Source organism: Aricia agestis, chromosome 6, assembly GCF_905147365.1.
Source record: "Aricia agestis chromosome 6, ilAriAges1.1, whole genome shotgun sequence".
NCBI lineage: Eukaryota > Metazoa > Arthropoda > Insecta > Lepidoptera > Lycaenidae > Aricia > Aricia agestis.
In genome coordinates, this window is record NC_056411.1 from 12,817,815 (window position 1) to 12,840,735 (window position 22,921).

At 35.9% G+C, this 22,921-nt stretch overlaps 3 protein-coding genes across 4 annotated transcripts in view; 1 reads left to right on the forward strand and 2 right to left on the reverse strand.

Annotated features, from left to right (window-relative positions):
* The window catches only part of LOC121728406 (proteasome subunit alpha type-5), a 29,137-nt gene extending 18,782 nt beyond the window's left edge, over positions 1-10,355 (forward strand). Inside the window, exons 1-5 of one of the 2 annotated variants that reach the window (XM_042116578.1) lie at positions 4,989-5,136; positions 5,258-5,514; positions 5,785-5,963; positions 7,375-7,487; positions 10,007-10,355. In XM_042116578.1, the coding sequence (XP_041972512.1) occupies positions 5,258-5,514; positions 5,785-5,963; positions 7,375-7,487; positions 10,007-10,189 (732 nt within the window). In that variant the 5' untranslated portion in view covers positions 4,989-5,136 and the 3' untranslated portion in view covers positions 10,190-10,355. Of the gene's footprint in view, positions 1-4,988; positions 5,137-5,257; positions 5,515-5,784; positions 5,964-7,374; positions 7,488-10,006 lie in introns of those variants that run through there. The other variant, XM_042116580.1, reaches the window with a different exon arrangement.
* LOC121728405 lies at positions 2,022-3,933 on the reverse strand. Its single transcript, XM_042116577.1, has 6 exons — positions 3,841-3,933; positions 3,524-3,745; positions 3,050-3,293; positions 2,462-2,809; positions 2,166-2,307; positions 2,022-2,052 (listed from the first exon to the last, which is right to left on the reverse strand). The coding sequence occupies exons 2-6, from the start codon at positions 3,728-3,730 to the stop codon at positions 2,031-2,033; spliced, it is 963 nt and encodes a 320-aa protein (XP_041972511.1). The 5' UTR covers positions 3,731-3,745; positions 3,841-3,933; the 3' UTR covers positions 2,022-2,030.
* A 3,411-nt stretch (positions 10,356-13,766) lies between the features above and the next one.
* On the reverse strand, positions 13,767-20,649 carry LOC121728402 (juvenile hormone epoxide hydrolase-like). The gene is made up of 9 exons (XM_042116575.1): positions 20,459-20,649; positions 19,940-20,122; positions 18,745-18,990; positions 17,703-17,849; positions 17,346-17,565; positions 16,586-16,717; positions 15,800-16,034; positions 15,012-15,224; positions 13,767-14,293 (listed from the first exon to the last, which is right to left on the reverse strand). Exons 1-9 carry the CDS (start codon positions 20,537-20,539, stop codon positions 13,777-13,779), a joined length of 1,974 nt encoding a protein of 657 aa, XP_041972509.1. The 5' UTR covers positions 20,540-20,649; the 3' UTR covers positions 13,767-13,776.
* Between the last annotated feature and the right edge of the window lie 2,272 nt (positions 20,650-22,921).

Here is a 22,921-nt window from a genome sequence, read left to right on the forward strand (position 1 = left end):
TGTAGATTTATTAATACCAAATGTAAGCATAGGTTCGATAGGTTCGTCCTTTTTACTATCACCAACAGACACAGCGGTGTCTTCGGTATTCTTTGGTATACCAAAAGAAAATGTTGCTTTAGGTAACACATTATTGTTAACTTCTGATTCTTTTGCTGGTGTCTCTTTTGTAATCGACGGAACTTGAACATTTGTATCTTGTTTCCCCTCTGCTGGGATACCGAATTTAAATAATGCACCAGGATTATCCTTAAAACTAAATTTACTCTCAGGTTGCTTCTTGGCACCAGGTTTTTCTACCTCGCAGCAAACACATTTAATTCGATTATGTTCATTTCTAACTAAGCAAATTGAGCATTCCCATTTATCAGATTGAGATTGTGTTGTTCTTTGGAATGGCAGATTAGTTGATTTGGAATCAGGCTTAGGATTACTGGGAGCTGCATGTTTGCATTCTGCAATAGTGGTTATTAAACTATTTGTTTTTTGTTGTTTAGTAATATTAGCTGCTGTATTTACCAAAACACAGCAAACACATTTTGCAGCGCTTCTATTATTTTCTATCCAACAATCTTTACATTTCCATGTGAGTGTTTGAGGTTTGATTGGCTGAGGGGTATTTTCACCCGATTTATTTCCGCCGCAGCAAATACATTTTTGGACACTACTGTCGTTTTCCACCCAGCAATCTTTACATCTCCATTTATTGGTTTGAGCAGGTATAGACGGAGTGGATTTTACGGCAGTTTCATTTGCTCCACAGCAAACACACCTTGAGGCACTGCTATCATTATCTATCCAACAATCACTACATTTCCATTTAACAGATTTAGCAGATTCAGAATCAGTAGCTTTAGATGGATGTGTCATAGCACCAGATTTTTTTACTCGACAGCAAATACACGCAACGCTACTTTTCTCATTTTCGACCCAACATTCTGAACATTTCCATTTGTCAGGAGCTGCAGTATTTGAAATCGGCAATTTCGATACATTGCTGTTTGCTTTCTTCTGAGAAACAGCACATTTATTTTTCCCAGACCCACTGTTGCAGCAACATCCCTTGCAAGTATGATTTTTCAAATTTACATTGTCAGTTTTGTCACCAAAAATCTTGGGCTGAGATTCCGTTTGTAAAAAATATGTGAAACCTGTTGGACTTTTAACACTGTCCAAATTTTTTTCAGGGCTACTAAACGAAAATGTTGTTGTTAAACCTGTTGATTGTTCAACAGAGATTTCAATAGGATTAGAAAATTTGAATTGATGCATCAGACTATTTGTTCTCTCCACACATAATGTAGGTTTCTGATTAGGAAGGTACAGGTTCATGATTGCATCTTTAGCATTATTTATAACATTCATTTGAGTGTTTACGGTTTTTGGTGCTACATCAATTGAGCTTGTTGAAATTGAGGTATAAGTACTGTTAAATAAGATTTTGGGCAAATTGTCTTTGTCAATTTGCAGTGGAATTGTTGGCAAATTGACAGGTGGAGGAGCTGGACTGTTTTCTATAGCCTTGCGATTTGTTCTTGTTAGTGTTGACTTAATTTTTGTGGTTAATTTTTCTTTTTCTGGAACACTCTCTTTTTGACTATAAAGCAAAAGGAAAAGGATAACATTAAAACTTTGTAAACAGTTCAATAACTGTAATGTACTGTTGTATAATATTATCATGCCTTCTAAGCTCGACTCTTGAGCTCACGCCTTGAGTTTACCCAAAAATTAGAAAAAACCTATGAATAATAAAATCTAAGGAAATGTAACTCCCAATTCCCATGCTTCAATCACTTTGAATTTGGTTCTCAAGGTTTTTTGTTCTTTTCGCACACTAAAATAATATGGCAATAGCTACGAAACACTACATTAAAATTGACAAAATAAAGCCATTGACAATGATTGTCATTCTTGCATGTATTTGGGTCTCTTTTTGCATAAAGTATGCATGTATTTGGGTCACATTTTGTAGAATCGGAACAAATTTTTTGACACAGTTACTCTTCCTTAGTTTTTATCGTAGGAAAAAACTAACCATCTGTAAAAAAATTACTGAAAGAAATTGGAATGTCAGAATCTCAGAATGTCAGAAGCAAATACATAATTGTATTGCAATATATCATTTTTGTCAGATTCATATCTCAATAAACTAAAATATTAATTACCTGATTGGACTTTGAGGATATGGAGCAGAGCTACTAAGAGATGCAATAATTTGTCGAGCTGCATTTGAATTCATTAGCTGCTTTTGTTTGAGCCTTATTAGAGAAGCAATCTGTGGTACATGCAACTCTTGCATTTTGTATGCTGAGAAACAAATAGAAAATCATTACGTCTTTATTACTATTTAATTTTATCTATTTGTATAGATGTGGATATTATTATGCTATATTATAATATAATTATAATATAGCATAAAAATAATACATAAAATGTGATTAATGTTCAAGTAAACACTTACAATTATTCTTTATTTGTTGAGTGTCTGCTTGTGCTTGCAAAGACTTAGTAGTGAGAGTTGTGTTTGAAGGTATTCTCCTTGCGTCTGTTAAAAGGGATGAATAATTTTCTAGCAGGTCTAAAACACGTCTAGATGAATAGCTAATCGAAACATTATTGTTGGTGTTAGGTTCTTTGGCAACTGCTTTTCTCCTTCTATTAACATTTGGTTGATTTACGAATGAACCTCCCGCACCACCATAAGTGGAGGTACTAGTGTCAAAATATGGTGAAGACAATAATCCATCTTTGAAGTATGGCTGAGTGGGACTAAGCACTTTAGCTGATGCTGATCTTGCTACTGCTTTATCTAAAAAATAGTTTTGTTGCTTTTACACTCAAAGTCATATATTTGCTTTATACTAGAATCCACATTTTGTTACAAAGTTTAGGTAAGTTTTAAGCAGCTTAATTAAAGGGTCTATGTTTATACTTAATCCATTAATCCCCAAGTGGCACCCGGCTGTCGCATAACAATTGAAAATCTATTGTGTCTGCAGTTCCCTCGATCGAAGTATTAAATAGTACACAATTGAATATTTTACCTTACCTATAACTGTATCTGAATTTTTAGTTTTATCAAATATTGACATCCTTTTCCTCTCTATATGAACTTCTGATTTGTACAAATCATAATTGTTTATTTTACTGTCACTTGTTGAAGTTGTACATTCATCATTTTTCTGTCTGGGTGTTAACAGAAGGTTTGTGTTTCTTCTGAATATTTTGTCAGATGTTGATGGTGTAGTATTGAAAGATTCTGTAGCTTCAGTGTTAGTACTTGATGTCTTTGTCTATAACAAAATTACTAAGCAGGTAGTTTAATTTTTACACATAATACATACTAGTAAAATATTTTACAGAATGGATATGGTATACATGTTTGGTCTTTGCAATTTCTACCTATTTTTATTCTTTTCCAAATAATTTCACAAAAATCAATCATTGTAAAGCTTTTGTACATAGTTTGAACAATTTTATTAGGGGGTAATTTTATTTTATAGGCTTAGATTTCAAAACTTACACTTATGGGAATAAAATGTGAGCTTGAAGTTTTTGCTGATGGGCTGTACCGCATTCGCTTTGCTGGTGGTGGTATTGTAATTGGACTTTTGGTTGCCTCATCTTCTGTTGAAGATTCAGTTAAAATAGCGGAGCCATTAGCACTGGAACTTTGGCCAAACCATTTGGTGAATGTTGCTGGTAAAAATCTTGTTACTTGTGATGTCATACTGCTTACAAAAGACTGGAGGAGAAAGTAGAAAGAAAACTACATTAAAAAATTACTTTTGGGAAAGAAGTTATGAAAGTTTTATAAATAAAAAAATACCAAGAAAGTACCGTTTAAGCCCGCGCGACCTTAGATCTAATATACTCCGCATTAAATTTCGATGGACATAAATTTAAAACAAAATAATATTCAATGTAGGTAGGTTTTGCCCGGTTTCTAACTTTCTACTTCTTCTTCTTTTTTTTCTTTCTTATAATGGCACTTCGGCTATAACCATGGCCAGTGTCGAGTATAATATTATGGCGGGAAAACAATATTCTTTAACGGCCGTTCCCAATATTTGATCTATCTCTGGTTTTGCCCTACTAGAGATAGGAATAGCTCACATTTATTTAGACATTAGAGACATATATTTTATGTCAATTGTGAGCTATTCCTATCTCTAGTAGGGCAAAACCAGAGATAGATCAAATATTGGGAATGGCCGTTAAACAATAATAAAATTTTCAGCTTCGTTTTTCTATATTGTCAGGTTAAAAGTTTAATCAAAGTCTAAGTAAAAGTCAATACCTTAGAACAGAAAAATAAGGAGAAGTGTTATGTAGCGCCGTTTATATGGAAACCTACAGTCTGTCAAGAAAGTGGAGAAAATAAAAAGTGACAGCATCGTAGTGTCATCCCTTTCAAATCAATCTAAGAAAAAAAGGATGACACTACGATGTTGCCACTTTTTAATTTCTTCACTTTCTTGACGGACTATCTAATGCTAAGTACTCACATGATACGGTTTTGCTCGATAGTTTTACTCCAAATCGAGTAATAATTACTGTGTGGACCGCAAAACTCACAGCTCGAAGGCCAATCGAAGGCTCGCAGCGAGCCGGCTTGATGGAATTAAATATATCGATTTAGGCGCTTTGCAGACGACGGGGCAGGGAGGGCCGGTCAATTTCGCCGCGAACGATAGCACAAAGGGAATCCTATATTACCAACGCACAAGTGACACGACGGGCAAAAAGTCCGCGCGGCTGCGCATGTCTGCATGTAAACTGGTTTGTGATCACAGAAACCAGTTTACATGCAGTAACGCAGACGGCGTTTGCTTTGTGTACGCGGCGCGGGCAGCCGCAGACATCGACGGGCGTACCGCGTACGTGGCGAAATTTGCTCGACGTTATTGGCTCGATCGAGCAACTTAGACTCTCGTGTAGTTTTCAGTAATTTTGCCGGGAATGTGGAGACTGGAGCGGGCTTTATATTCAGAAAAAAACAAAGAAGGCGAAGAAGATTGTCAAAGTCAGAAAATTTTGATTACTCACGAAACGAATTGTTGGATTCTTGAAAATATCGGCATTTATTTTTTATAATTTCTCACATCTCCTATCAAACTTTATCAAACTCATAAGGTAATAAACGTTATTTGCTGTAATATCCAATTTGTGCGTGGATAGATTATATAAAGCTTTTGTGTCTAATCGCTATGTGGCTTGGAATTGTTATGATGACCGGTTTATAACCTTCTTTTAGATGTTTCTCACAAGATCAGAGTACGATCGTGGAGTCAATACCTTCAGTCCTGAAGGCAGGCTTTTCCAAGTGGAATATGCTATCGAAGCTATAAAGCTAGGGTCAACAGCCATTGGCATTTGCACGTCAGAGGGAGTAGTTCTCGCCGTCGAAAAGAGAATTACTTCTCCGCTTATGGAACCGACTACTATTGAAAAGATCGTGGAAGTCGATCGTCACATTGCTTGTGCAGTATCAGGACTTATGGCAGATTCTCGGTAAGTAAGTAAGGATAATGACTGGCAAAAAAAGACTGAATGTTTTAAGTCACATTTGTATATCGAAGTATCAATACTGGTATATTTAATTTGAATCATGATATCATTTCTATGTGTACTGTTCCATGTATTTTTTCTTGACATTGAATTTTACACTAATTAAGTTTTGCATAATATATTCCAGAACCTTGTGTGTGTGTGGGTCAATTAATAGTTCAGATGTTGATCTAGTAAAGGACAAAAAAAAAAACAATTATTATCTTATTCCAGAACCTTGATAGAGAGAGCTCGTGTGGAGTGTCAGAACCACTGGTTTGTGTACAATGAGAAGATGAGCGTCGAGTCATGTGCACAGGCTGTATCCAACCTGGCCATTCAATTTGGAGACAGTGATGACAACAGCGGCACTGCCATGTCCAGACCATTTGGTGTTGCTGTGATGTTTGCAGGTTAGCTATTACCTTGATCGTGGACAAACCAGACACAATACCTTATCTATTGTTATTGCAGCTGCATGTGGCTGCTTGGGAATTGAAGCATTAATAATTTAACTGTATCATAACATACTACTTATAACTTTCATTTATTTTTTTATACTTTAGTTGACGCAAATTTGCAATCAATATCCTTTACTATACGCAAATTATCAAGAGGTCTAATAAAAAAATAATCTAATAATTGAAAAATATAACGTATATTAATGAATTTATACTCTCAAACAGTATCTACGCAGTAATCACCTTCTAATGTAGTCGGGGGAAAATAAAACTGGATAAATCACACAAGAGACCTTTAGTGACAACCCTAGGTACAAAAATCCGGATATAAATTAAATTGGATATAACTTCTGCTTCAGATGTGATTTTTATAATATTGATAAAGGATTACTCACACTATTGTGTCATGCTTAAAACTTTCTTTGATTCGTTCTAATTGCAAAATTAAAAATCTAAATCTAAAATCTATATATATATATATATAATATATATATATATATATATATATATATATATATATATATATATATATATATAAAACTCAAAGGTGACTGACTGATTGACATAGTGATCTATCAACGCACAGCCCAAACCACTGGACGGATCGGGCTGAAATTTGGCATGCAGGTAGATGTTATGACGTAGGCATCCGCTAAGAAAGGATTTTGATAAATTCCAACCCCAAGGTGTTCAAATAGGGGATGAAAGTTTGTATATATACTTATTATTATTTGTATAAATACTTCTTAACACGAGTGAAGCCGCGGGCAAAAGCTCATTAATAAATAAATCAATATCTCCCTTCTTGATCACAGTAGGTTAATCAAATTTGGAGAAAAAGTATAATTATTTATATTAAGTTAGTTTAGGTGTTTATATTAAGTAAGTTATTATTAATATTAAGTGATTATTCAATTGGTATAAACAAAATTAATGTTACTTGATTCGTTTTTTTTTTAAATAAATTTTTATGCATATTTATGACCCGGATAAAGCCAACTTCGACACTCTTTAAAAAAAACTACAAAGAATATCGATCTCTGAGTTTTACTCCAATGTTAAATATATTATATAGCTATCAACTATAGTATTTTGAAAGAAAAACGAGGTGACACAAAATTGAGGTATTTATCACACTGTGGGCTTTAACAACTACTATTATTGAATTTAACATGCATACTTAATTCTTCATGCCCCATAAGAGCACCGGTGATCGCGACAACAATAGAATACAATAGCATATCCTGGAAACTGTGATCGAAGTATTAAGCCTGCTTTGTTTTCATTTTTATTAAAACAGGTTTTTTTTTATATCTTAGTAGCAATAAAAAATTTGAAACAGTTGTATTCTAATTTTCAATAGGTATTGATGAGAAAGGACCCCAGCTATTCCACATGGATCCAAGTGGTACATTTGTGCAATACGATGCTAAAGCCATCGGTTCTGGTAGTGAAGGAGCTCAGCAAAGTCTTAAGGTAAATTATTATTACTGAGATATTAATTTATAGTGTCAGAGAAATTACATAAGCAGAACAACATCATTTGCCCAAGCAAGTCAATTTACATCAAGTCAATCTATACTAATATTATAAATGCGAAAGTATCTCTGTCTGTCTGTCTGTCTGTCTGTCTGTCTGTCTGTCTGTCTCGCTTTCACGCCAAAACTACTGAACCGATTGCAATGAAATTTTGTACACAGTTTTTCTAGAGTCTGAGAAAGGACATAGGCTACATTTTGATGTGGGAAAATATCTTATTTCCATGAAAATATCGATGAAAATTTATTCGCATTGCGCAGGCCAGCGCTCATCCCGGGGGTCCTGGGTTCGAGTCCCGCAGGCGGAACAAGTTTTCAATGTTCCTGGGTCTTGGATATGTATTAAAATAATATTTCAAAAATCTTAAATATATTTTATGTATAATATTATAAAAAATCCAGAAATATATCGATGCAATTTAGTTCTAATACGATTCAACAGATGGCGTTTTATTTTATTTTAGTTCTAATACGATTCAACAGATGGCGTTTTATTTTTTACTTAAATATATTTTATGTATCTATACTTCTATACTAATCCATACTAATATTATAAATGCGAAAGTATCTCTGTCTGTCTGTCTGTCTCACTTTCACGCCAAAAACTAATATTATAAATGCGAAAGTATCTCTGTCTGTCTGTCTGTCTGTCTGTCTGTCTCGCTTTCACGCCAAAACTACTGAACCGATTGCAATGAAATTTTGTACACAGTTATTCTAGAGTCTGAGAAAGGACATAGGCTACATTTTGATGTGGGAAAATATCTTATTTCCATGAAAATATCGATGAAAATGAATTCACATTGCGCGTGGCCAGCGCTCATCCCGGGGGTCCTGGGTTCGAGTCCCGCAGGCGGAACAAAAAGTTTTCAATGTTCCTGGGTCTTGGATGTGTATTAAAATAATATTTCAAAAATCTTAAATATATTTTATGTATAATATTATAAAAAATCCAGAAATATATCGACGCGATGCAATGAACATTTTAGTTCTAATACGATTCAACAGATGGCGCTTTTTTTTACTTCGTTGGAACATAAAACTAATCATACTTATTAGTTATTATGTTTTTGTATATATTATTTTTAATACGTTAGAATATTATGTTTAATAATATTATCACTTGCTATAATAATAATCAATCTATCTTATCTTATAGAACTCCTACTGCATTTCTAAGGAGTTCGAGTGTGTTGTGTTGGCCTATATTCCATCCAAAAAATATATCAATGCAATCAACATTTTAATTCTAATATATGAAAACAGATGGCGCTTTATTTTTTACTTCATTATTATAACAGAACTAATCATACGGTACCTACTTTATTATATATTATTGTTTTTATTCATAACTAGCTGTTGCCCGCGACTTCGTCCGCGTGGACTTTAGTTTATAGCGCGCGGTGTCAACAAAATTTGTGTCAAATTTAAAAACTTTTTAAAACCCTGGTAAGTGGTACCCCTCTTAGGGCCGCGCTACACCGGAATGGCAGCGCTGAAAGTGCTTGCCTCGCTGCCATTCCGGTGTAGCGCGGCCCTTAATTAATCAAAATACCCAAAAACAGCTGTGCAGTGTGCACATAATCTGTACTAATATTATGAATGCGAAAGTATCTGTCTGTCTGTCAGTCTCGCTTTCACGCCAAACGCCAAAACTACCGAACCGATTGTAATGAAATTTTGTATACTGATAGTCTAAAGCCTGAGAAAGGACATAGGCTACTTTTTTACTGGAAAAAAGGGTTGTAAGGGTCGTAAATTTGTTCAAAAAATTCATAATAGATGGCGCCGTGCGTCTTCTACATCGCGCTGACGCTTGCTCAAAAGTCTTTCTATAAGAGGTGGTATCATCCTACATTTAAATCTCGATTTTTTTCGATTGTTATATCTATTCTACGGTATTAAATAACTCAGTACTTTATCTGTGCAGGCAGTGACGTAACCTTAAGACCAAATTTCACCAACGACTGTTAAAGTTAATGCTCGAATTAGTATCACGTTAGCTGTTTTGTTTTTCATATGAATGAAAGAGACGACAGGATATTTTAACAAGCTGTTAACACTAACAGACGTTGGTGAAATTGGGGCTAAACCTATCAATGATAAATAGTTTATGGGTAAAGTTGTGTAATTGGGGGGCTAAATAAGCTTTAAAGTTTGGCATAATATATAAAGTTTAACATACAAAAATGAAGTACTTATTGTTTGCACACTGCACAGCTGTATTGATTTAAGGGGTACCAGGGTTTTTTTATAAAAGCTTTTGACACCAATTTTGTTCACATCGCGCGCTATAAACTGAAGTCCACGCGGACGAAGTCGCGGGCAACAGCTAGTATTACATATTTGTAATCTTTTAGATGGGCTTGATATTATTAAACTAAACAAGTGTAGGTCCAATTTTATCTGTAAGTATTGCATTTATACATTTTGTAATGTATTTAATTTTTGTTACAGGAATCTTACCATAAATCCATGACGTTGAAGGAGGCTATAAAATCAGCTTTGACTATTCTCAAGCAAGTCATGGAGGAAAAACTCTCTGAAAGTAATGTGGAAGTCGTCACCATGACACCTGGTTCCCTATTCCACATGTTCAACAGAGAGCAGCTCGCCGAAGTGATTAAAGACATACCTTGAGTCACACTTTCCATAATACTGTTAGGTGTAAAGATTTTATTAAGTCATTGAAAATTATATCCAGTTTTAATAAATAAAATATATAATTGTGATTAGAAATCTTTAAACCTAACAAAAAATTCACGTAAATGTAAAGTTCTATTTGCAGTAAATATTTGGTATCTTAGTGCTCATATTTTATTTTATTATACCTTAGTTGTGAAAGTAAGTATATAAAACATTACACAATATTGTAACATCTAAATTATAAGTAATTATTGTATTAAAACTTACATAAATATAATTAGTATTCATTAAATCAGTTGCTAACACTTGTTAAAAAAGGTTAAGTACAGTAGGATATCAAATATTGGGTGTAATATAACTTTACATTGGTAAGGCTTGAAGTTACAGTAAGTATTCATTTAAATAAAAATCTTTTGGTAACTTTTTGTTTTCATTTATACTAGTAGTAAGCCAAACCAAGTAGTACCAGTTACATGATAGATGTTGTGATTGACTTTTCATAAATCATAGTAATCATTGTTTTGCATCATCATGAATTTGTTATACAGAATATCAAGGTTAAGTAAATAATATTTATCATAAAAATAAGCAAATAAGCAAAATCAGTAGCATTACTGTTAGAATATGTCGCGTTAAGTCCCGATAATTTAAGTTTTAATTATTCTTTAAAATGAGTTTTTTGTTTACTTCAGGTAATCTCTGGAGTATCAGAACTGCAAAGTGAAAGTTCAAAAAATACTATAAAAAGTATACCTATTGGGAGGGTGGCTTAATTTCTTAGCTGCTAAATAATTTTAATATACACACACTGGCAAAATTAGAGGAACATAGGTAAAAAGGGCCACAACTTGAACTCAAGTGGGTCGGGCTGACTGAAATCCTTTTTTATAGTTACTAAGCTAATTTAAGAAATAAAATATTGAACAAAACTGGCAAGTTGACAGGTTTTTATAGCAATTATGCCCTAATAAGTGTTTTTCGATGATTGACGTTGTAAGTGTTCCTGATAAGAATGGCGTTTTAGCGGGGTGCAAGGTATGCTCAGCTTATTTGATTGTTTGGTTTTTGGAAGAACACATTGCTTAGATACAAAATTAGTGATTTCCCAGCATCTGCGACAGCTAGAGTTGTAACCACGATAGAAAAAGGTCACACCTACCGTTCGGTCAGTCAGGCCATAGGTGTGTCGGCTTCCGTAGTCCATCGTAACTTTCAACGCCACAGAGAGACTCGATCTTACGTTCGGAGACGAGAACAAGGCAGATATCGGGTGACAATGGTTCAGGATGACCATTTTGTAAAGAAACAAACCTTGAGAAATCGACCTCAAACTGCTATGCAGACACGAAACCTGTCGGAACAGGTCCGAGATGTACGTGTAAGTGATTGTACAGTAAGAAGAAGACTTATAGAAGTCTAATTAAACTCAAAAGTGCCTGTAAGGGCACCAAAACTTGAGACTGGACACCGAAGAGCCAGGCTAAGATTTGCGCGTGAACATCAAAATTAGACAAGTGAGTGAAATCTTGTGCTGTACAGTGATGGGAGCAATTTCTGTGTACATTTGGTTGACAGGCGATAAAGAATGTGGATAAATCGTAAGGAACGCTATAGGCCATCAAACTTAACGGAAACAGTGGCCTATGATGCAGGCTTCGTAATGGTTTGGAGTGGCATATGATTTGGAATCCGCACGGAGCTGATGTTTATTGATGATGGTACTTTGAGAGTACAGGGCTATAGCACAGCCATCCTGGAACTGCATGGTGTGCCTTTTGCACAGTTTTAGGTAGCAACTTCAATTTTATGCGCGTCCATAGAGTAAAAAAATCGGGCATTATTACCTAAACGATGCTGGCGTAGCCCAGGTGGAGTGGCCAGCGCGGTCTACGGATGTGGATCCGATTGAAGACATGTGGCACATAAATGGGTGAACGGTACGAGTTAAAACTCCGGTCCAAAATGTGTCCAGGACCTCGAGTTGGCGCTACTGGAAGGAGTAGGAGAATATCCCACAGGAAATGATTGACAATCAAAATGCAAGCATGGAATGGCGTATCCAGGCCCTCTTGAGATCCATAGAAGGCATTACACGCTTTTAACATGACATTTCTTTAATAAAAATGGAGAATTTAACTTAAAAACTTACTACTGAAATTTCAAAGATTTTCTTAAATTTTGATTTTTGCCAATTTTTTTCTATTTCTCACGTTTTTATGCCATAAATTTACATAAAATTTATTTTTTAATAATCAATTAGTACCTAATTAAATAAATAAATATATAAAAAACAGTGAACAATTTCCAAAAAATTTAAAATTTTGTTGTGTTCCTCTAATTTTGCCGGTGTGTTTAGTTTAAAACAATAGTTTTGATAATAAAATATATTTACCATAAAATAAACATGAATTACAAAATACTATAAAGACATCATAATATAAAAGATATAAAAATAATTCACATAATAAAATATTTCATATGTTCGGATTAATTTTAATCCAAACGTAAACAAAAAAAATCCTAAGTAATGAATAGTTTTGAACACAAACTTAAAAATGCATCAGAACCAAAAATAGGGTATTGTGGACTTAAAATTAATAAATGCTTTTGCAGGACTTACGATTATTATTTTTAATATTTAAGTACTTACACAGATCTATAACAGCATGAACCACAAAAAACATATTACAATAATATTATTTATAATTATTATTATCACATTACTTATAATTGGTAAATTTACTATAGTCGGTAACCATAAGCAGCCAAAGCAGCAGCAACAGCAAAATTTGCTGACTGAGCGTTACTTGCCTCTTTTAGTCGAGCAATTTACATTGATACATTCAGCCCTGTCGGCTGTCGGGCAGGGAAGTGGGCAGAGCGAGAATGCAAATAGTCACTCGCGCTGCCACTCGTCATGCCGCTGCCGCTGACCGACGCGGGAAGTACGTAGAGGGCAGAGTGTATTTTATACGTGGGAGAGCCATGCTTCGGCACGAATGGGCCGGCTCGACCGGAGAAATACCACTTTCTCACAGAAAGCCGGCGTGAAACAGCGCTTGCGCTGTGTTTCGCCGAGTGAGTTTACCGGAGGCCCAATCCCCTACCCTATTCCTTTCCTTATCCTCCCCTATCCCCTTCCCTTTCCTACCCTCCCCTATTACCTCTTAAAAAGCCGGCAACGCACTTGCAGCTCTTCTGATGTTGCGAGTGTCCATGGGCGACGGAAGTTGCTTTCCATCAGGTGAACTGTTTGCTCGTTTGCCCCCTTATTTCATAAAAAAAAAGTGTAAACGCTCACTCGCGTCGTTACTGCCGCAGAAATATTCAGGGATTAGGGAATTAATATTAAACGACGCTATAAATGATTGCCTGCTCTTACATGTTTATTTATTTTGGTACACCCATCAATCCCCAAACGGCAGCCGGCTGCCGCATAACAATTGAAAATCTATTGTCTGCGATACCCACGATGGAAGTGTTAATAAGTACAGACAAAGAGCAAACGAAAATTAATGCCATTTTCGTTTGCTCTTTGTCTGTACTTACTGGCTACTGTCGATATTTTTTGGCAGTAAAAATTACCAATATTTGGCCAAGTATGGTTCTAAGTTGATAGGATCTTCGTTAGGTCCAAACCGTTCCACGGGGACGCCATTCTTATCAACTATAAATTTGGAGAAGTTCCATTTGATGGAGTCTCCGAATGTCCCGCTTTTGGTGCGTTTTAAGTATTTCCATAGTGGATGTGCATTTTCACCGTTGACTTCGATCTTTTCGAATACGTCAAACTTCACGCCCCTCTCTTTGATGAAGTTGAGGATCTCCTTGGGGGATCCCGGTTCCTGGCCATTGAATTGGTTGCAGGGGAAGGCTAGTATACGCAGGTCGTGGCTAGCCGCGTACTTTTGATACAGCTCGTTCAACTGATGATAGTTTCTGTCCGTGAGACCGCACTGCGACGCCACATTGACGATCAGCACTACCTTTCCCTTGTACTTGTCTAGTTTAATGTCGCGACCGTACATGTCTCTTACTGTAAAGTCGTATATTGATTTGGCCGTTTCGAAGTCGGGCTGCTGGATATTTTGCGGTTTCCTGTAAATAATCCAGTCATTAACACAATATACAGGGTGTAACAAAACTAAGTGATAATACTTTAGGGTGTGTATGTGTTCCTTGTAGAGAGATCAATTTGAAAGTAGCAGCCCTGAAAGAACCAAATATTTTTTGTGATTTGTAGCGTCACGAGTTTTCCCATACAAAAGTGAAAAAAAAATTGGCTCTTTCAGCGCTGCTTCTTTTACAGTACGCACCCTAAAGTATTATCATTTCGTTTTGTGATACCCTGTACAAGTAAAAGCAATTAAAAGCTATCCAATGTAAGTATTTTGCCAGAAAAATAATTGAGAATCTTATGCATCAAAAATCATAATAATAGATTTTGCAATTTTGTGTAGTAACGTATATATTTTTACATAAACCGCATAAACTACTGACTGCGTCGATTTGGACATGGCAAATTCGTGTCAGTAGGCTTACTAAGAAACCGTTTTGAGACTCAAACAATCGGACGAGAAAGCCGCGTCATTTCACGTTTGTTAGAGCAGGACGCGGCATTCTCGTACGATTGTTTGAGTCTCAAAACGGTTTCTTAGTAAGCCTACTGACAGGAATTTTCCATGTCCAAATCGACGCATTCAGTAGTTTATGCGTAATAGCGTATCAGTCTTGCATTTCAAACATTAGAAATAACTATACAAACTTTTTTACCTACATTCCTATGTAATATTAGCTTATAATTATTTATACTTACTTTCCGCTACTATGGAATAGTTGGAAAGTGTCCACAGCCTCGAATATATCGTCAGCTAGTACGTCAGGCATTTCTAGGGCTGCGAAATGACCTCCATCCTCTACGACAGTAGAGTGGAGGTAGTTCTTGTATTTCAACTTGAGGACACAGTCAGGGTAGAACGCTAACTCGTGTTTGAACTTAATACCCCATGTCGGCACATTTGTTGGAATGCTGAAATCAAGAAAAATATTATCAGCATAAGTCATTGTTAGTGACATTATCCGTTGAAAGAAAATCCTGGAAGCATAGCACTAAGGGATCATTTTAACTATACTTAGATGAAATAAAACTTACAGTAATTATTTTTGTTTATAAAGGGTGTAACAAAACTAAGTGATAATACTTTAGGCTGTGTATGTGTTCCTTATAGAGAGTTTACTGTGAAAATAGCATCGCTGAAAGACAACATTTTTTTTTTCACTTTTGTATGAGCACGCGCCCCAGCGTCACGAGTTTCCCCAAACAGAAGAGAAAAAAAATTGGTCTTTCAGCACTGCTACTTGCACAGTGAACTCTTTACGAGGAACACGTACACACCTTAAAGTATTATCACTTAGTTTTGTTACACCTTGTATACCAACAATCATCACAAAATAATCTTCATAATATTTTATTGTAACAAAATATTTTCAGGACTGGAAATTCAAATTAGTACTTACTTCTTGTAGATGGCAACAAGTGTTAATATACCAGTGACCTAATATGACTTTAATATAATATAGCAAATATTAAAACTGAATACTAACTCATCGAATCTCATGGACAGGAATCTCTTGTTAGCTGTCTCCGCATACAACCTCATTGATGTCGTGATGCTGTTGGTAGACCAGTACACCATGAGATTGTCTATGAGATGAGTCAACGTGAACTTGCTTAATAGATTACCATCACTCGCTTTCCTAAAGTCTTTGTTGGTCCAGGTGGAAAATTTCTCGAGGATGTATGCAGCTAACCCAGCGGGAGAGTCCGTTAGACCTATACCTGAAATATGCGGTAAAATAATGAAAAAATATACTTGTATCTTATTGTTGGCAGTCATCCTGTTATTGTCACTTTAGTTTTTTGTTTGAAAATATTAGAAATCCCAACCATATAAAGGATTTTATGTTGGACTCTTAAAATGCTAGTAATTGCTTATTTAAACTAGTCGTCATGACTATTTTTACAATAAAAAATGGTACATACATTTGATTTTATCTTGCTTATTATGATGTTATTTATTATTTTAAAACATGTAAGTTGTAACATTTTGGAATCGTATTTACTTTGTAATAATGGCCATTTCAGTGCATTCCAGTACCAGTTTACATTATTCCAGTAGCATTCCAGCGTTGGATTGGATTACTGGATTGGAATAATGAAAACCTATCTATATATATAAAAATGGATTTTCAAATGTGTTAGTCGCGCTAAAACTCGATAACGCTTGGACGGATTGGGCTGATTTTAGTCTTAAGATATTCGAAGAAGTCCAGGGAAGGTTTTAAAGTGACACGAAGTTCACCGGGACAGCTAGTTAATATGTATCTTACCAACGGTATCAGGTTTGGTAGCCTGTATATGGAAGTATCCGGACTCCTCAATTTGATGCATCAGGTGTACATGCTGCGGGTACAGGCGACTCTGGAGCTCCGGCTCCACTATCAAACTCGGCCATAGAGAACCTAAAAAAATTATGTACAATCCTCATATTTTGTAGTTGAGAATACACAAGAGAATCTATGGTTGATGAAGAGTGATGACTAATTCTAAAATTAAAAATGTTTCGACGACAAATGTTGTGACAATGTCTTATAATTCGATGGAGCCGGCTACACGCACGAAAAAACATGACTCATGCGGCGTTACCTCGCTCTGAGGCGTTCCATGAGGCTTGAAGCCAAGCGAGAGCGCGGAACGAGCGACAAAGAGACACGAAATTGTCACGTTCAACTATCGTCAGTAAACTAAAATAGTAACTAATAATAATTAGCCAAAAATATTTTCAGAAAGTCCCACCCTCTCTAGTGCTGCTAGATTTGTGTTTACTATAACTTTGCAACTAAACGAAAAATGCTCTATTAGAAATGGAATTTTTTACCTATCCCAATAAGTTACTTTTGACTTTCACCCATCAAAGTAAATACAAAAAGATCTCATAGTAAGACCAAGATTCAGACTAAATGTTAAAAGCTTGATTTAGCCCAGGGATAGCGTCCTAGGATGGCGGTCAGGTTCGTACATAGAGGCGGCAAAATAAAAGTGGCCTATACGCATTAAAAATATGAATCCGGTCCTGCTATAATACCATACCTAAAGTAGTGTATAGGTTAGCCAGGACACCAAAGAACATGACCGGCATGTTTGTGTGGAACCCGAGGACTTCGGTTTGGAAGAGAGTGGCCATGATGGAGCCGATGGCGTGTCCCGCGTCGCCGCCCTGTATGTAGTACTTGTCTATGCCGATGCGCTTCATTAGGTTAGCGAGAATTACTGCTACCTCGGTCGGACCTAGACCCGGCCGGGATGGGGCCTGAAATGTTAAATCTTTATATTATATAGTGAGTGTGACATTGGAAATGTCCAATCAGCAGTATGGAATTATAGCTAAATGGCGCACTTGCCATGGTGGCGCCCTTTGCCACATATAAACCTTGCAATAAAATTTACCTGAGAAAATCCAAAGCCTGGCAGGCTAGGTATAATAACTTCAAAGACAAAGTTATGAGAAGGTCGTTTGGAGATCAGTTTTGGTATTATCTCGTAAAACTCGCGAATTGAACCTGGCCATCCATGCAGCAGTAATATCGGGACCACCTGTAATCACATCATGTAATATCAATGCGCATGAACCATCTTGGGCCTCCAGTTTGGAAGCTTATCATATTGTTGCTGTCACAGAAGAAATAAACAAATGGGTTATTTCTTCTGTGATCACAGTACTTAGTAGACTTGTTTTCATAATCTTTATTAGCCTCCTGCACCAAGGAGATCTTAATCCCAAAAATTTTGATATTATAAACTGTTGGTGATCATGATAATGTGTGTAACAAGTTGATGATGAGTTGGAACTAAAATTAAATGTTTTCAGTCATGGTGACATAATCAAACTATTTGATAACCTCACAGTGACTGGCAAAACGAAATGCCAGATAATGTAATGTATGAGAATGATAATCATCTAAATTGTATTTATACCTACATATTACCAGCAACTTTTTTGACACCACACATTTTTGTAATAATTTTTGTGATAAAAACTATTCTTGTTTTTTTTATCTTGACTCAAAATATATAAAGTTAATATTTTGAGTCAAAAGATAAAACAAAAGATAGTTTATATTATGTTATCAATAACATGATATGTAAATACTAATTAAGACACCAAATTTCAAGTTAAATTAAGCAGTGCCTAGCTATTACCTTTTACTAGAATCATATATTATAGAATGAATTTTTCAAGTCGTAGAGTCGGATTCCACCTCCAAATTCTACATGGATACATTACACAATGCAGGAGTACCTCAAGGCTCTGTGCTAGGTCCTATACTCTACAATATATACACCTATGACCTCCCAATATCCCATGAAGCCGAGACTGCTACTTACGTTGATGACACAGCAATTCTAGCGACTAACGAAGCCCTTTTTTTTCATGACTAACATTAACGTAAATTATTTTAAAATATTATTAACATAAAATAAAACATACCTCAACACCTGCATCTACATTTGGTTTTACATGAATATAATGTATGTCCAGTCCCTGTATGTTGGTCATAAAATGGTCATATCTGTTGAAGAACTGCTCTCTCTCCTTAAAATTGTAGTTGTTCTGCCAATAATCTAGCACCCGAGAGAGGAAGTTTGAGTTGAAGCCGTATTGGAATCCGGCATCTTCTAAAGGTGGAGGAAATGGTCTTCGGTGTAGCAGTCTTTCTCTTAAATCATTCGCCATCTATGAATAGTTTTAACTGTCAGACTTTTCTATAGAGCTTAGTCATTTTATTGCAGGGTAAATGACACTTTCGAATACATCTAGTATTATATATGTTACGCTCAAAGACCGAAAACGCTCAGTGAGCGAAAAAATGGCTCACATCGCATTGTTATGTCATAGTAAAATGGCCACGACGCGTTCTGGTAATCACAAAAATACCACATAGCGAAATTCGTGTCGTGGCTGACGTGAATGCGTTTTGGTAATCCAGAAAAGCCATGACGCGTTCTGAGCATTTAAAAACAGCCACAACGCGAATTCATGTTGTGGCCCTAATGAAAACGGCCACGACTTTCTAAAACCAGGCCAGTTACGCAGGAGTAATTTTATAGTGCCCAAGTGTGTTCGCAATACACAAGAGCACTTTGGTTTCAATGAAATTAGGCTAGTTGAGCAGGGGTAATTTTATAGTGCCAAAGTGTGTGCGCTATACACAAGAGCACTCTGGTTTCAATGAAACCAGGCCAGTTAAGCAGGAGTAATTTTACAGTGCCCAAGTGTGTGCGCAATACACAATAGCACTCTGGTTTCAATGAAACCAGGCCAGTTACGCAGAAGTAATTTTTAAATTGGCCGTTTTCATTAAAGACACGACGCGAATTTCGCGTCGTGGCCGTTTCACTATGACCACAATGCGTTGTGAGCCATTTTTTCTAGCTATTTGACCGAGCATGTAACATATTACTAGCTATTTGACCGAGCTTTGCTCGGTATTCGATAAAACACGAATTAAATGACATTTTCTAAAAATGATTCCTAGCTAGATCGATTTATCGCCCCCAAAACACCTTATAGACTAAATTCCAATTATGCATGTTTAAAGATATAAGATATAAAAAAATCCATATTGTAATAAAAATAAATGATTTAAAATATTTATCTACTTATGAAATAAAATTATACATACCACATCAGAAAATTCCACCTCATATTTTCTTATAGACTTGTCAGGCTTGGGATTCATGGGGTATGATCCCCAATAGGCATTTAAATCTACGTCAGGCACATTTGGTGGCGACAAGTACTCTTTATAAATATAGACTGCAAGCAAGCCTACTCCCAAATTTAAGAGAAAGAATATTTTGCCAAACTGAAAAAAAAAAACAGGTGTTTTGTGCATACTGCATTTTATAATTTTTACTTAAGTATATATAATACTTACACGAGTCAGTAAATCTTAAATGTGCACAGAAACACACTAAATAATGTTTTTTTTGCGTCCTATTTATTTATTTTTAACTATTTTAACATTTACGAAAAGTATGTTGAAATTTATGCAGTCCCTACCTTGTTGAGTTGGATCTAGTATTATTATTTCGAGGAACTTTATGAAACAAATTAATACGTTGTCAAGAATAGTCTTCTAATTTATGAATATATTTTTACTTTTAATTACTTATAATATTAGATAAAATATTCTATTTACCGACAACAGTGAGGAACTTCCACTTTTTTTTCTATCTTTTTCATTATTTTCAGAGCCCTTTTTCGCCTGTTTATTTTTCATGATATAAACTTTACAAAGTTCTACAACTTGCAATGCTAAAGATAATTATAGATATACGATTTATTTAATTTAATATGTTATTAAATTTAAATTCACCTCAGGCGAGATTTTTTGTCTTGAAAATTTGACAGTTTCCAGAAATGTCAACTGTCAAGTGTGAGACTTATTTGACATTGGCAACTCACTACGGGGCCATTTTTTAATAAGAAGAAGAAGAACAATTTTTATCACGTTACTCGTTAGGTGGCACATGGCTTGAGACACCGCTGGGCGCTGATTGAATTTCGAGACTGAAGCCATAATTATATAGTACTTATTATATGTAATAACTATTTATACAGTCTGTCAAGAAACTTCACTTTCTTGACAGACTATACTAAGGGCAATGATGAAATACTCAAACCAGATATGTTACTACCGCGCGCGTTGTGAAGCTTTAAATACGGCCCAATTGGGCCGTCTGTTGTTTAGTCTGCATCGAGCGCAGTCACAAACGTGCCGCGTCTTGTCTTACCTAAATAAATTGAAAATGACGTCGTGCGTGTTTCGAAAATGTACCAATTATGACTCGAAAGTAAACAAAACATATGGAATCTCTTACCACATGTCTTGATTGCAATAAATACCTCGATTATTTACATTTTCAATTTTTTTTTAACAATCTGGAAAAAATCGAATTTTCGTCATAGCTCAGGCGAAGAAAGAGACAGATTCGACGTTTAAAATAGAACTGTCTCTTTTATGTAAATGGTTTTTCGTATCTTTTGTTTCACTTATCTGTCAAATTTGTCAATGTTTGCAATTTTGAATTTGAAAATTGTTCGGAAGAGATTTAAGCCGGAAAATAGTATGGACGTAACATATCTGTATTATTGTATAAGTAGAATATCATTGACTAAGGGTCAATTCAGACCGCAAGGCGACGAGGCGGGCGAGGCGCGGCACAAAGGACAATGCCCAAAAAAACCCATAGTCGATTAAAATAATTTATATACAGCAAAGTAGAGCATAAATAGTAGATTGAAAATATGCAATTCATTTTTTTCTAAACCATAACCGAAACCGATAATTTGAAAAAATAAATATGAGATACACAGTATGGTATCTACTATCTACTTCGAATCAACTAGTTATTTCCTTTGTTTTTGTGATCTTTCTCGTGAAAGCGATGTTGATAGAAAATATAGCTCCCACACCGATTTCGGTGACGGTGGCCGGTTTCATTGAAACCAGGCCAGCTACGCAGGAGTAATTTTATAGTGCCCAAGTGTGTGCGCAGTACACAAGAGCACTCTCTATTCCTTTACTTTCATAACCCAGTGGGACGGAAGACCGACACGACTGGCGATCAGGCGCAGGACCGACTTTTTACATGCCCATCCGACGCATGGATCATCTTACTTGTCAGACAATCAGGTGATCAGCCTGCATTGTCCTAACCAAACTTGGAAATAAGATGTTTCCAACGCGGGAATCGAACCCACGACCTCCGAGTCAAGAGCCGCGCTCTGTACCACTAGACCACGGAGGCGTTGATAGAAAATAATGTACAATTAAATAGAAAAAAAAATCGGCCAAGTGCGAGTCGGACTCGCGCACGAAGGTTCCGTACCGTTATAGAGCGAAAGTAGGGAAAAATTGTTTTTTGTATGGGAGCCCCCTTTAATTATTTATTTTATTTTAATTTTGCGATTAAATATTAAAGTACACACATAATTGAGGATTTCGTAAAAAAATCACGTGTCTACATAATATAGCCATTATAGATTAGGAGCCAAAAAGGGCAAAAAATCACGTTTTTTGTATGGGAGCCTCCCTTGAATCTTAATTTTATTTAGTTTTTAGTATCTGTTGTTACAATAGCATCAGATATACACAGTCTGTGAAGATTTCAGAAGTCTAGCTATAGCGGTTCTTGAGTAAGAGCCTGGAGACAGACAGACGGACAGACGGACAGACATCGAAGTCTCAGTAATAGTGTCCCGTTTTACCCTTCGAGTACGGAACCCTAAAAAAGTATGTCAAATATAATATATTTTAAGAATAAACTAAATCACAAGTGGCTTCACTCTACATCCTCTATCGGTTGTATCACGGGGAGTGCTCTAAGAATTTGTTCGGAATCATACTTGCTGCAACTTTTCGCCATCGCTCCACGCAAAAAATATACCATCCTCATCACTTTGATGAGTGGCAGTCTTCCACCGTGCGTTTTTTGCGTAACTTTCTGCTGCGCACTGTAAAACTCTGAAATAAACTGTCACTATATTTTCAATGCGACCTGCAAACCTTCAAAGGCCGGCAAGTGGCAACGTACTTGCAGCTCTTCTAATGTTGCGAGTATCCATGGGCGACAGTATAGTTGCTTTCCATCAGGTGACC